The 15,128-nt window shown below is 36.3% G+C and overlaps 1 protein-coding gene across 6 annotated transcripts in view; it reads left to right on the top strand.

Moving 5' to 3' along the window:
* DACH1 (dachshund family transcription factor 1) overlaps positions 1 to 15,128 on the top strand; it is a 364,758-nt gene that overhangs the window by 231,831 nt on the left and 117,799 nt on the right. For 3 of the 6 annotated variants that reach the window (XM_063335390.1, XM_063335382.1, XM_063335400.1), the window contains exons 4-5: positions 12,766 to 12,921; positions 13,463 to 13,635. In XM_063335390.1, coding sequence (XP_063191460.1) covers positions 12,766 to 12,921; positions 13,463 to 13,635 — 329 coding nt within the window. The remainder of the gene's footprint in view (positions 1 to 12,765; positions 12,922 to 13,462; positions 13,636 to 15,128) is intronic. The other 3 variants (XM_063335421.1, XM_063335431.1, XM_063335411.1) reach the window with 1 other exon arrangement.

Below are 15,128 nucleotides of genomic sequence, written 5' to 3'. Positions count from 1 at the left end.
AAACACAAACTATATTTTATACATAAAGGACAAACTCATTTATTCATTAGGTTAAAACACTTGGAGTTTGCATTTTGTAGCTATGAAAGAAATGACATTTGCTATCCGTTCTTCTTTTTTAAATTTTTCACAGCATTATGTTCAGAGTAATATGCCTGAAAAATTGTACTAATACTTTAACACGGTATCAATCCTGAAGACTGCACAGAAATCCCTGTGGAAACTAAGGGTAGTCTTGATTTTTAAATTTCCTTTTTTTAGTGAATCACTTAACTTACAAGGACAAAAACTCTGTTATCACATATCGCATATTTAAATAACGTATTTTATCCCTTGATAGATTAACCACAAGATAATAAAGTTTTTAGCCAATTTTAAGCATTTGTACATCCCTTGAGCTAACACGCTTCGGCACTACTTTGAATTAGAACTTGTATCTTTGTACTCAGCTGTGCTCAGACTGGTACATCAAAGCAACCGGAATGAAATTTGGGCCCTAGTCAAGTCTCACTGACTTCAATGGAAACAGGATTTCAGTCTTAATCTTTTAAAGAGAAAGATATTTAAAAATGATTTGTAGAAGTTTTCCTGTTACGGAGTATAATTGTGGAATTATGTATTCTACATCTTGCAGGGCATGTAAGCTCTATGCCAAATCTGTATGCCAAATGTCAGGCGGTACTACTTGTAATTCCATTTCTAGGAATACCACTCGAAATTATTCTGGCCTTTAGGCCAAATTTGATTTCTAGGATTTGATTTCTAGGATAATTGTTGCCTGTTAATGATTTGTCTGTATATTTATGATTTAAAAGTGAGAAATGAGGCTTTTACTGTAAACCAGTAGTCATTACATTTATTTCTGTCAGAAATCTATATTGACTATATACTAGACAGATTGTTTGCAAAAACAAATCTTTTGAAAAAACGCTCAAGTTCATTTTAAGGACACGAAAATCTTAAATCAGAATGAAAAAGTTCTCAGAGTTTGCAAAAGCAGACACAAGTTTTGCATAATTTTTCCTTGAGCATCAGGAAAGCTTCTGGCCCTTGTCCAATATTTTAGTTCAAGGTCTATGCCTAAGGAGTTTTCAATCTAAAATTAACACTGCTGCTTTTCTTTACTTAAGCAGCATGTATTACGAAGGATCAGTTCACTTATATTTTCTTACAGGAAGAGCAGTAACAAGTTTGACAACACATTATGCACACTTTTTTTTTCTTTGCACGTGCATATTAGTTGCGTTTGACAGAGCAAGAGACTGCTTAGGCCCCACTGAGAAGCACTTAGAGGACATTTATGAGACCATCCTCAGATGAGTTTAGTATACAAGAAAATGATATGGTTTTGCAGTCCAGCACTTTAGAAGAATCTGCTGTGGCTTCTCGGTGCTGTAATAGACAAAGTGGAGATTGGGTTGTCGTGAAAGTGGACAGATATAGTGGTTACAATGACCTGACATTTTTGATTTATTAGTGATAATCCCAGAATACCGGTCCCTGAACACCAGACTGTTCCAGCAGCCCTCACAAGATATTTGGGACTCTGCTTTGTCTGGCACTTTTATCAAAGTGCAAACCTGGAAACCTGTTCTTAATATTGTAACAGGAACATGATCTATAAATATCAGATACTGAGCTGGGCAATGTGAAATGCTAGTGCATGGTAACATCTCCTTGTTTATAGGGCTTAAGCCTGAGAGACTTAAGTCTGAGAGACTTAATATGGAGGAACATCTTTATCTATTTGGTGTGCAGAGGACTGAACGCAGGCCACTGAGAAGGCATCTAGCCCACCTTTTTATTATACAAAAGCCACCAGTTATACAGTAGTCAAGAAACTTGTCCAGAAAGCAAGAGACCTGGGAACAGAAGTTATCTTTGTCAACATCACACCCACAGTTCTCACCTGAAGAATACTATTGCTAATTGAGTGGAGGCAGGGTGAACAAAAAGTGTACTTTTTGGTCTATGTATGTACCGATTGTCTCTCTTGTTATGTACCTCCCCTTATCTCTGACCAGCTGAAATACTGATCGTGAAGAAAGATTGATGGAGCTAGGAACCAGAATAAGATGTGTGCTTTTGTCTTCTTCTCACCAGTGAGGGAGTCTACCATCCTGATTTTTACTGGGTGAGGTGGATCTGGATGTAAATCCCTTGCGTGGAATTTTGTCTAAGGCACAGTTAGACAGATTGTTTAAAGTACAATTAAAAGATGCACATGTTCTGCACAAATTGGTTTGATATAAGGTACTAGAATGACTGGAATGAGTATAAATTCATGTAGGGTTGATACCGTTCAGCACACTAAAGCTTGGTATAATAGCTTAGGAGAACTTTCTTGTCCTAGAACTATTAAAGAAAGAAAAAAAAAAGAAAAAACAGAGACAACTCTAAAGCCAATATCGAATAAATTATCGTAACATGCTATCATTTAATGATAATAGGCTTTTTGTGTCAAATACTGGCTTGGCTCTTTTGTCTCTTCCACAGTAGGTGAAAATTTTTACCACTAGAGATGGCTGTTGGTGACAGTGATCCAACTTAAAGATTTTTAAATTTTAAAAATATCAAAATGAATTAGAAAGTAGTTATCCCCTCTCCCTGAATTACAAATATCCAAGAAAATATTTAAGAAATTTACTGTTTGAGGTATATCATTTCCATATCCCTACCCTCTTAATCCAGTTTAATACTTTTGGCTGCCTTTGCCTTGAGATTTTACCTTTGATCATTTTTGTGAGGCTCCAGTCAGAAAAACAGCAGCAGTTGTGAATGGAGTCGGGTATCAATGGGTAGATAAATAGGACAATATTGGTAGACTAAATCTCAAAGAGAAAATGATCCTTTTTGCATAAACAGCAGCAATTGTGAGAAGCAGCTATAACATATCTGCATATATATATAACTTTGTTACTGAGTGAAATTTTTTGTAGTCTGTTGTCTGTGTATATGTACTGTTTCTTACAGTATTTTCACACTGTAAGCCCTTTGAGGCTAGGACTGTCCACCTGCTCTAAGTATCACATATTATTACTACTACTGCTACTACTAGTCACATTAGTTGTCATTTTTTTTCATCGTCACCCTGAGAAGACAATAAATCATGTTCAAGAACAGTTTCAGCGGTCCAGAAACAAGACTCAGGATCCGTGAACTCTTAGATAAGATTTCCTTCTCTAAGTAACAGAATGGCACAGTCATCTGTCTTGGGACATGGAAATACAGAAAAAATCTAAAGGCTTAAGTGCACAATGAAGTTACTGTAGTATAATTAAGTACTGAATAACAGCTGAGCTGTAATAATGATTCTTAGTCTGCGTCGAACACAAGATATTATATGTGTTTAACTTCAACGAAGGAAGCATGTTTCACAGTATGATTTTGTTCTCTAGGCTGAGTATACTGGATTTTGAGTTGGTTGACACATATATGCTCCATATACAAAACCAAGTGTGTGAAAAGAGGGTATTTTCCAGTAAATTTCTAGCTGACAATTTGTCGTACCGTTTATGCATTTACATGTGGGGTTTGTGTGTGTGTGTGTGTGACATGAAGGTAGAGGTGTACAAACAGATACATACATATGTATGTGTTCAAATAACAATGAAGTGGTGAAGTTGTGTACCTAAAAGCTAGAAAAAGGGCATTTAAAATATTATTATCATTATTAATATAATTAAACAAACTATAGCAATATATTAAAATACGTATTATTCTTATTATATTATTATATAATAATATAGTAAAATATAAAATAATTGTTGTTGTTATAATTATTATCACTGGATTCCTTCAAGGTGTGAGTCTATTGCATGCTTCAAATTTAAAAAAAACCACATAAGACCCCAAAATTGTAGACTACATCTCTCATTTAGGCCATGACAGAGCTAAATCAAAGCTGTGCAGGCAACTCAAGAGCAAGACAATTCCTCCTGAACCTTTGAGTTAGCACCTGCTTCCCAAAGGAGGAGGAAATGGCTCTATGAGAGCCTCAGAGCTCGTGCAGTCTTCTGGCTTTCCTGCAGCGGTGTCGTGGTTTGGGAAGTCCAGTGTGCAAGAGACACGGCGTCAATTCGGAAACCTCTGTTCCCGGAGCAGGGTGCGTCCAACCCCACGCCTGCACATCAAGCCAAGATCCGGGCAAACACAGATCCTCCTTTTCCCTGAATGGGAAAACACAGCCGTGTGCTCCGGAGAGCACGTCTGAAACTTGGTGCAGCTGGCAGGGATTCATGCAGCCAACTTGTGGTTATTTTCCCGGAGGGCATAGGGACGTAATTACTATGAGACCTTGCTATCAAATTTGCTTAAGACTGGATATTAATCTATTTATTAATAAGGACTGATTTTTGATAATTTACCCTTGTTTTCTAAGAAAATTACTAAAAAAAAAGCAAAAATCTGAAGAGTAATGTTTAAGAAAGCATTCTGTGTGCAACCTTTTAGAGCCCATGTACTGTTAAGAGTTTGTACAGCATTTGTGCTGGAAATTGAAATACGTCTCTTTAGTTCAGCAGTATATATTTTTTAAAATCATCAGTAAACACGATTACCTGCAATATGTCAACCTGCCTGCTTTGCAGTTTCATCCCTGGTGGATCTTTTTTCTGAATAGACGGAAGTGAGTTTACAGAGGCCTTCTTGCTTTTAATTTCAATGCTTCAAGTCCAATGTATCTTGCAACTCTTATTTTTCTGTATTGTTAGCACAGCTGAAACAGGCAGGGCCAAGTGTGGTCAAACTAATGATATCTGTCTTTTTATTTACATAAGACATTAGGAAACTGGGGATTCTCACTTTACGCACTGTATCTATGCATACTTCTTGCACTTCAGTATATTTACCGAGGATTTTCTACCTTTTTTTTTTTGTCTGTTAGTTTGTTCTATTACAGGACTATCAGCTGTACTTAGGTGCCCTGAAAATCTGCAGGATTTTTCTTTTTGAATTAAAGGGAGAGTAATTAGGTTATTATTTTTTAAAACTTTCTGGGTCATTCGAGATAATTCTTTAGTAAAGGTAAAGAAAATGGGGAAGACAACTTAGTAGATATATGGTGTATTGCTTTGGTTTGCTTTTTTTTTATTTTTAAGCATGGCTAATATAGAATTAGATGCTGTAGAGCTCAGACTAGAGGTAGTAAGGGTCAAAAATCATGGTCCTCACCAACTGAGGTGTTGCCTATATCAGACCAGCGTAAGCACAATGTTAAGCACAAACTCCCATCCAAAATCATATTTTCTGGAAACCTTAGGCCTGAATCCCAATGCTGTCACTCAGAGGCTCAAACCCGTATCTTTCTCCTTAGACAGTTTTCTGGATCCGTCTGTTTTAGTTTCCACTGTACTAAAAATGAAGCCTATTATATGGAGCCTATTATACTGATTATTTCTAGCAAAAATTGAATGGGGATAACTTCTTTCTTTATAAGCAGAAGCAACAGGGGATCTTATGCTAAAACAACTTAAATGCGTATTTCCCAGAAAATGTTCTAAACATGAAGTTATATACTGCCTAGCCAGGCATATTCTGTCCCAGCTGTTCCTTAAGCAAACAGAACATATTCATATACACAATTACATACAATGAGAATATATAGTAATATATTAATTATCTATTAAACAGTATTTTTTTATAAACAAGCACATACAAGTGTAATCAAAATGTTCACTTAATAATTTGTAATGTTCATCATGCTGAGAGATAAAATGTAGTTTTCTGCTGATTTTGGTTGACTTCTGATAGATCATTAGTCTTCATATTATAAAAATTCTACATCAAGGCACTAGCTGTAATTCTAGCTTTCTGCTCTGAAGTTAACGTATTTGCCCAGGTGTACCTGACAGTAAAATGTTGTCGAATTATTATTTTCATGAATACAGAGCCTACAACTGCATCTAATTTTTTATTTCTTGATAATGTTACAAATTTACTCTTACATGTCTAAATTGCACTATTATCGTATCTTACAACCGTAAAAATAAACGGTATATTATCTATGAAATGAGGACAAGTTAGGTATTTGTGAAAGGAGACAAATGGAAAATCTATTTTTAGGTAAACGTCACACAGCCTGTAACTGAGTTGCTGAGCTTTCACTTGTGTTGCACACTCTTATTCACTTGTGTTGGACGGTTTCATTATTCATTGGAATTTTAAAAAAGCTTTTCCTCCGTTAATCTTTTTGGTGAAATAATGAAGGATTAGTATAAAATATAACACACATATTCCATGGGATTTGTTGTCACTGTAACAAAATTCTTTCACTTACTAGTTTACATGAATTCAGTATTTTCTGATTCATGGTTAAGTATATGCTCTGTTTATTCAGCATATAGAATTCCATCTAATTTCTTTAAATTAACAGTTTGTACTAAAGATTTTATTTATCGGAACATGAATATGGAAAGCGTGAGTAAAGTGGTTACAAATCTGGTTTACAGTGCAAAGTGCAGTTATCATCTCTCTGCCATTGCCAAGAAAAACCCCATGCAATAAAATTAAGAGAGTGAATGAAGAAGTCAACATGATTGAGGCTAAAACTCATTTTTCAGATTGCTAGTTGTCTGCAAAAAAGAAACCGTATGCGATTTCAGAAGTTCTCTTGGCTTCTCCTTTATATATTTCTGTGGGGAAATGTTTGTCAAAGAATAGTCCTTGTTTGGTTATTTTTTTGCAGAATTTGCTGCTATACCTCTTTACGCTCCGTCTTGATAATAGCAGAACTACATAAGCCCACTTTGTTAGAGAAAACTATAAAATCTTTCAATTATCAGGCCACATTGCTTATGGTCTATTTAAGAGCATAAGAGTGATTATATAACCATAAAAATAACAAGGCAAGGCTTTTTTTTTGGTGGGGGGAATTAGAAATCCTTTTCTAAAGCAGAATACAAAGAGAAGTCTTGGGAAACTTATTATTTTCCCATGTCATAGTACTTGCTCTCCGGATCACTTTGTGATCTCAGAAGAGGTAGTAATACTTTTTTCTCTTCCAGTATGGATAATATGAGATGGATACGGTTTACATATGGCAAAAGTGCTTTTGCTTGTAATAATACAGCAGTAACATAGAGGTCTTACGGAAGTGCCTTTTGTGTAGACGTCTGTCCTTTATACAGTCTCACAACACTCATGTATTGGCGGTAAATACTACAGCTGATTTCAGGGGACTGAATTATACAAGCATGGAATGACAAATTTACAGCAGTTTAAAGTCTAAAGCAGCAGGACTTGATTTGGATAGTTTTATGAAGAGGTTTCCTCACTGTCAGGATGCTAAGATTACTAACTTTTAGCACACTGATTATGCATATTTTCCAGTGGACATAAATAGCCCAGATAGTGAATAGTCCACTTCAGAAAAATGAGCCAACACAGCTGATACTGATGCTTTGTTTGGTAATTGTTGCTGAGATACAAATTGTTTCAGCAAACACAGAAGATAACAGCAAGATTAGGGGACTGAAAGAAGATCAGTAGTACATGAAAAGAAAAAAAAAAAAAGTAGGTTGGAGTTGCTAGTGTAAGCTCAGGCTCGCTTTTGTGTTTTTGCCATGTGATATTGCTTGTGTATGTAATAGTACCTGAAACCATTCCTGAGCCAGGGCTGGGATTCACGTGCCTAAAGAAAGGATTGAAGTGTTTTGTGGGATGCCATAAAATATCCAAGTTTTCCACATGAAAAGAAGGGGAAGACCTGAGGGCCTGGCAGATAGCCTAATTTTAATTTCTAAAATCCGCCTGTAATTAAGAAAGGTTTGGTTTAGGTGCCTAGTCACAAGAATGTGCTACTAGCTTACATAGCCTCGAGTATCCTGCCTGATCTCCATCTCCAGATAGCCATGGGGTCTCCTACAGGTGCTGCGTTGTACTCACCAATCCTGTAAGACACATCTCAAATTATTTTGGCCATCTCAGGTGGTGTGTGTTTAAGCAATTGAGCCTGGGAGAAGGGTCCCTGTGGTCCCTGGACCCAGGAGATTCAAATTCAGCTGACCGAAGATAGGTCCGTCTCTCAGAAAGGGAGGTCCACAGTTCTCCAGACCCTGTTGGCTAGATACTTGTTGGCTAGCAGGGGAACTAAACTGCTCAGCTCATGTTGTGGGAACCTAAATTTAGGCAAGCTGAATTTCACTGAGGAGAGAATGAGAAAAGAACAGGAGTAAGCAGTAAGAGATGTGATTGTAAATATGAATCTGGTACGTTTAGATCAGAGTTTGTGTTGCTGACGTCGTACAGTCTAGTTTTCTGCTTCATTTTCTTTTTTCTTGGCTGCATTACCTTCCAGTCCAGAATTGTTTTCATTTATTATTACCATCCTTAGCTACCTAATTGTGCTACTAATGAATACAAATAATCCAGGCATCAGGCTTTTACAGACCCACTTCAGTGTACAAATAATGGTTTGTTGTGTAACCGCTGATTATGGGAGAAGGTAACTCACATTGTGGAAAATATGTGCTGAATGTCGGTGATGGGGAAAACACTGAATTCTGTAGTCCGCCTTTTAAATTATGAAAATGTATTGTCATTTTTGTTCCATGGGGTTGCCTGTGATGAGTAAATGTGAGACAATCTGAGCCCAGTTTTTAAGCATGTGTGCTTGCATTTGGAACTTCAATTTCAAATTTTTGAGTGCTTGACTATCAGTACTATCACACATGAAATACCTAGTTGGCTACCAAATTGCCTATTCAAGTGCACATGTATGGGGTTTGAGCACTCAGCATTAAGCATCTGCATTTCAAAATTGGATCCCTTGTGCTTGAAAGCCTTGAAAATGCTACTCTATGGTCAGCCTAGTGCAGCATCAATTGAAATGCAGTTTGAATGCAATGTAGAGCTTCCAATTGCTGCTTCAGAAAGTGTTATGCTGAATCTGGAACACTTTGCATAATTTAATTAATTATGCCACTAAAAACTGATTTTCTCTCAATTTAAAGCAAACAGCTTTTATGAGGGTGAACTGCAGCACCCAGGGATATCAGGTGTCCAAGCTTTTAATCCTATTACAAAGACTTGACAACCACTGATGGAAACTGGAAAAACATAAGCCTCCAGCAGGGCAACAAGTGAAGAGGAAGAAGGCAACAGATTTTTAATACTCTTTGAAACCACTGTACGCATTAAATCAAAATCAAATGTAAAAAGTGACAGAACTGGTAGCTTGCACTTAGTTGTGCAGACGGTGAGTAGTGTCTGAGGAATAACACTTATTTCGCTTTGACATTAATGAAAATAACTGTTTCCTCTAAGAGGAAAATTGTTCCGCTTAACTAACATAAGAAAAACACAGCAAATGGCCAAGACTATTTGTATCTGTGGCTGTCCACTGAAAGTGTTCAGGGGTGCAACAGCCTGTAGTTTGAAAGTGGTTTCTAATGTTATGGATTGGATTCTGTCTATGAATCATTTTCCTTGTAAACAAATCTTGACAGACGATGCCAGACTACAAGTATTAAAGAATCTGTCACTGACTAAACGCGAGCCTCGATACTTCGCTTTCTGAAGCTTGTCTGCTCTCTTCCAATTTATTATTGGGTTCAATATCACTCTAAAACAATAGACACTGTAATTTTGAGGCAGGAGGGAGTACTGATTTAGAAAAGCTCTAATTTCTGAGCCACATAAGCAGTGCCATAATTGGCAATCTATGACTGACCGTGCAAAATTCTGTGACCAGGTTAGGAAGGGTCACAGCAGAATTAACTGCATCTCCATATCGAACATCGGTGTGTAACATGAAATTAACTGTACTGTAGAAGATCTTGCTAATAAATAGGGAAAATATCTTATTACTGGGAATTCACCAGCCCTAGAAAATGCAAAGATCTTTCCTTGCTCATAACATTAACAAATATTCGTATAATTACTAATATATATTTACGTATTATATGTATTCCTATATATATACACAACATATGGATGTCATCATGTTTTGACGGGAAAGTACAGAACAATAAGCTTAAAGGATTTGCAAAATAGTGACCTTGTTAAGAACACTAGAACTTCACACGTAAATTAGAGAATTTTGCTCCAAGTCTGAAATACATTTTACAAACGTAGCCTTTTCTATCTCTGTTTTTTATAAAGAACAAAAAACATATGTCCAAAAAAGAATTTTCAGTGTATTGTGAAGACGAGAGGTTGTAACTAAAAAACCAAGACATTCTGGCCCAGATTCATCTTACTTAAGCCATCTAAGTCTAAGCCATTTGTGAAAACTTCTTCTGCAGTTACTGCACAGACGAAGGCATGCCCAGAGGCCATTCATTCCATTTGTCTCTTGCGGTATTTCCCTCTCCATTTCATTTGGGCATTACCCGATCACCAGGCAGTGCTGACTTCTTCTGAGTCACGGTGCAATCACACTCGCTCTAAACTAGCCAGCGTAGGGGGATTTTGCTGCCTGCCTTCCCGTTAACCACAGCAGGACCGATCACCACATCGGGCATGAAACTAGAGCAAGATGGACAAGCAGTATGTGCTCTGCCACAAGATCCTCCAGAACAAAGTTCTCTCTTCAGCTTTTCTTAACGGATGCAGAGATTAAGATTGGTCTTGTTCTTGCTCAGGGCTTGACATTGTGTAGTCAGATTTTCAGTGGCTGTTTTTTAACGAAGCCCTAAGTACCATAAAAAAAAGCTTTACTATTTTTTGGACACATGCCCTAAAGATGGGATGAATGAGCATTTGGAACTACCTGTCTGCCTTTATTGAATTTGCATCTGCATCAATACCAACATGTTGGCTAAAATTAAGTGAGGTGAACTCACTTTTTGTGTTTAACTCTCATTTCCAGGGTCATATTTTTTAATGGATGAATATTCAGAATGAGTGAAACACATATGTCACAGTGGCAAAAAGCATAAAATTAGCAAAAAGAAAATTAAAAAGAAAAAAAAGTTATTTTTCCAGCTAAGATTTAGCTCATTCAATTACGTACGTGTTTGAAAGTAGGTTCATGGTTTTTTGAGAGTCTCTGAGTTCTCAAAATACAAGAAAACACGTTCATTTATCAGAGGTGATGAGATTCAAATAATGTATTAACCACTCAACTATGTAGACTGCGTAAAGGTTGCGAAAATTTCTTGCAAAATAATAAAAGTATCTCAGATAATTGATTCTTTTCATTGTTTCATAAAATTGCTTTGTTTGATTGCGGGAGAGTTTGGACTGAATTTTCATTACCTACTTCTGAACAATTTACACTGGGATTGAGACAGTATTGAGCTAATGAGTTAGAATTTATATTGAGCCTTAACTGTCTTCATGAAGTAACTAGGGAAAGAAAATCATGGCAATAATGGCGTATTTTTCATTATAAACTATGTTGTGCAGCTTTTACAATCAGGTTTTTAATAGATCTAGAGAAATTAAATTGGAATTCTACCAACTTCTGTGCTTGTGTCATACCATGAAAACACTGTTAAGAAGTGCCAAGACTAATGTGCTAATCCCGTTTCTACTGAAGTAAGGAAGAGGTGATATTAGTCACGTTGTTTTTCAGGTCCTGTTGTTCATTAAGTAGTAAGATGTATATTAAAAAAACATTCAGAAATATACACTTCTCTGTAATCCCTGATGCTAAATAGAAACTGAGTATAGATTAAATAGGTCTTGACTAATGTTCTCCTAAACTCCTTATCAAGAGAGATTCCCATGCAAATAGTAGAAACTTTCAAAGTCAGGAGGGTGAAATTGTGCCCTATACTAAAAAGGAAGCAATCGTATATTGCTGATGTGTATATTAATACTGCTGAGAACGCATGCATATATACATATTTATTAATATATTCAAACATTGTTTATTGATTGTATATGGTAAATAAACTCATACAATGAGTGTATAGATTACTTTGTATGCATAAACATACATATACTCAATCTCAGCATTTACATAAATATGCACCATGAATAGTGTAAGTAATCACATTGGAAGATTTTAAACTTTTTATTATGGATAAATGTACAAATTAATAATATTGTATGAATTTTTAGTATTGTCCTTTAGTTGTATCCTTCTGTTTAATTTTCTGGGTATTTTTTTATGAGGAGTTCTGCAATAGTGAAAAAGGGTATTTCTCAAATGTATGAATTATTGCTCATCTCAATACTAATTTGTCCACATTCTTACTTGCTGTTAGTCCATTCCACTGCCAGAAGACTGCAGGAATTGATTAATAATCCCTTACATTTTAATTAATAATATGAAATAAAAATCGAATATACAAAATAGAATCATCAGCCAAGTGTATATACATGAATGTCGGTGCCCTCATTAAAGTAAATTTTTAGTTACTTCCTCTAATGTTTATTTATTCACAAATATAAGAAGAAATACGAAGGTAGTTTAAATTGTAATTGACATAACACGCAGTACTCTTTTTTTAGACATTTTGCAGGCAAAAGTATTCTCTCACGTATAAAACAAATGCCATATATAGTTTTACTTGCTAAGATTGGCGAAAGTATATGTAAAGTATGCATCAAACACAAACTTAATGTGAATGAGCACAACTATAATATTTTTAGGTTTGTGCTCTAACTCTTAACTTTAAAAAGTTATCCTTACATATCTTTTTCAGAGGGTGGAAAAAACAAGTCGTTCCCCCAACCCACATACTAAAAAAATAACTAAAAAAAAAAAAATTGCCACTTGCAAAACAGGTTAGGTTGCTGGCCTTGCTTGCAAATTCAGACATTGAAAATTTGGAGTCTTCCTTCATCCAAATAATATATATTCATTCCCCACAGGCAGCAGTGATGGTTCTTGGGATAAAGAAAAACTTCAGTCTCCCCCCACCCAAGGATCACAGGCCTCTGTTAACCACCCCAACTTGCCTGGACAGCATAATGTTCCAGTTAGCCATCCTCTCAACCCTCTTCAACAGAACCACCTTCTGCCAAATGGTACGGGTTGACATCTTTCAGCACTAACATCAGCAGTTATCCAATTCCTGTCTTTATTTTGTGTTTATATAAATAGGCGATGAAAAATCAAAGATGTGGGGAATATTGGAATACTTCCTTTAAAGCATTAAGCAGGGGAAGCGGAGACAATAAAGAACAAATATGTACGCAATAAAATTGATACTTAAAATAACTGCTAACCTGTGCATCAGTGGCATAATAATGCATTGCTAAGGCACCTTACAGCATATATTAAAGAAGATAATAAACAGCCATTGCTTAGCAATGATATCATACATTACACTGATCTGAACAAACTAAGAGGTCTAATAGCCTCTCCTTGTGGCTAGAAACTCTCCATGGTTGCTAGTGATTTACCCATGCATATCCTGGACTGAACTGACGTACAGCTTCTTTGTCCTGCAGTGTGAACCATCTTGTCACCCATCGCTTGTATATCGTCCATCAGGAGAAAAAAAATAATAAAATAGACAATTAGTGTTTTAAAAAACCTATTTCCCTATTTTTTTTCCTCCACCAGGATTGGAACTTCCTTTTATGATGATGCCCCACCCGTTAATTCCTGTGAGCCTACCTCCAGCGTCTGTCACGATGGCAATGAGCCAGATGAATCACCTTAGTACCATCGCCAACATGGCAGCGGCAGCACAAGTGCAGAGTCCTCCATCCAGAGTTGAGACATCTGTTATTAAGGTAACTATACTAAACGATAAAATAAATAAATTCTAGCGCACTCACAACTGTCCTAAGTATTGTAAAGGTGTCAGATGTTATAAGGTAAGTCATAAAGTCAATATGTACGAGAAACTCAACTGTGGTAGCTCTGGGAGCCCAGTAGGCTGCTGGTGGCCAGTGTTACCTTCTCAGTTCTCCTGCCCCTCTCTAAATCAATATTAAAACAGTGCTCAAGTTGAAGCATTTTCATACAGAATGCACAGCTTTCTGATTTCTCATATTCCGTAGTCTGTGATCTAATGGCAACATTCCTCAAGATATCAAGGAAGAAATTACTACTTTCTTAAATTAGAGTGGACTGTTGTTCCAACTTTTAAACCTAAGCATTTGAACTGAAATGCTGCAAATTATCTGAAGAAGGCTGAAAAGCTTGATACTTTGCCTCTGCAGAACCTAAATTGCCAAATCCTGGAACAGAATGGAATGAAGCTGCACAGAACAGACCCAGTAGTCTGCAGGCCAGAACTATAGTATTGTAGAGATATCTCAAAAATACCTGATATCTGAAATTGTCTACCCATTTTAGGCTTTGTTTGCTGCCTGTAACTAAATTAATCTAGTTGTGGTGTTATTATCCACAGGCAAGGAGTCTTCTCTACTTCTGAGGGAAGGTGATCTGCTTTCATTGTAAAGTCATTTCTCCCTTACCACTAGATATTTATAATTTGATTTGGCATTTATTCAGGTATTTACATTTTACCTGTTATCCCTATTTAGTTCTAATAGATGAGATACAGACAGTCCACAAACTTCTGTGCTTTTATGTAACATTCATATGTTGGAAATAGACATGTAAAGGCAAGGTTATTTGATATTTTAGGGTATGTTGGAAATCTGTCCATTAATGTAATTCAGTTGGGTAAGCTTAAAATCTCTTGGACCTTCAAATCAAGAGTTGCGAAAGTTTTGAAGCTCATCATGATTTAAGCAGAGTGAAGAGATCTGAGTTTATTGAGGCATTCAATGTGTCTTCTTTAACCAAACAAGCCCAGAATCATAAAGAACCATTCAGTCAAAAGTCAACAAATCTATGTTGCTATTGACCTAGAAAAATATGGTCTGATGATCTGCACTTTGAAATGTAGCATCTCCTTTGGAGGCCTTCAGTGGCTTGCCTTTCTCACCTTTGATGATAAGGGGAGTTAGGACATTGCTTTTAGAATTGTTTCTTTAGGTGCTATGTCAGCAAGGCTAGATTTCACTCCTTATGTCCATCTTGCCCATGTCCTGGGAATATAAATACTCCGCTGCTAACTAACTGTTTGATTACATGGTAATTTCTGCAGCTTTGTTTTTCTATTTTCACTTGAGCAGCGTTTAGTAAGAGTTACATGATACTAAAGTTCTCTGGAACATATGTGGTGCTCTATTTCATTCTAAATTTATTTTCTTAATTGGAACAGTGACCGCTGGTATTACAGTGGTATCTAAAAAATGAAGATTGGGATGGA

This window comes from Chroicocephalus ridibundus, chromosome 1 (assembly GCF_963924245.1).
Source record: "Chroicocephalus ridibundus chromosome 1, bChrRid1.1, whole genome shotgun sequence".
Taxonomy (NCBI): domain Eukaryota; kingdom Metazoa; phylum Chordata; class Aves; order Charadriiformes; family Laridae; genus Chroicocephalus; species Chroicocephalus ridibundus.
Note: the sequence above shows the minus strand (reverse complement) of the source record. Positions and strands in the feature narration are given on the sequence as shown.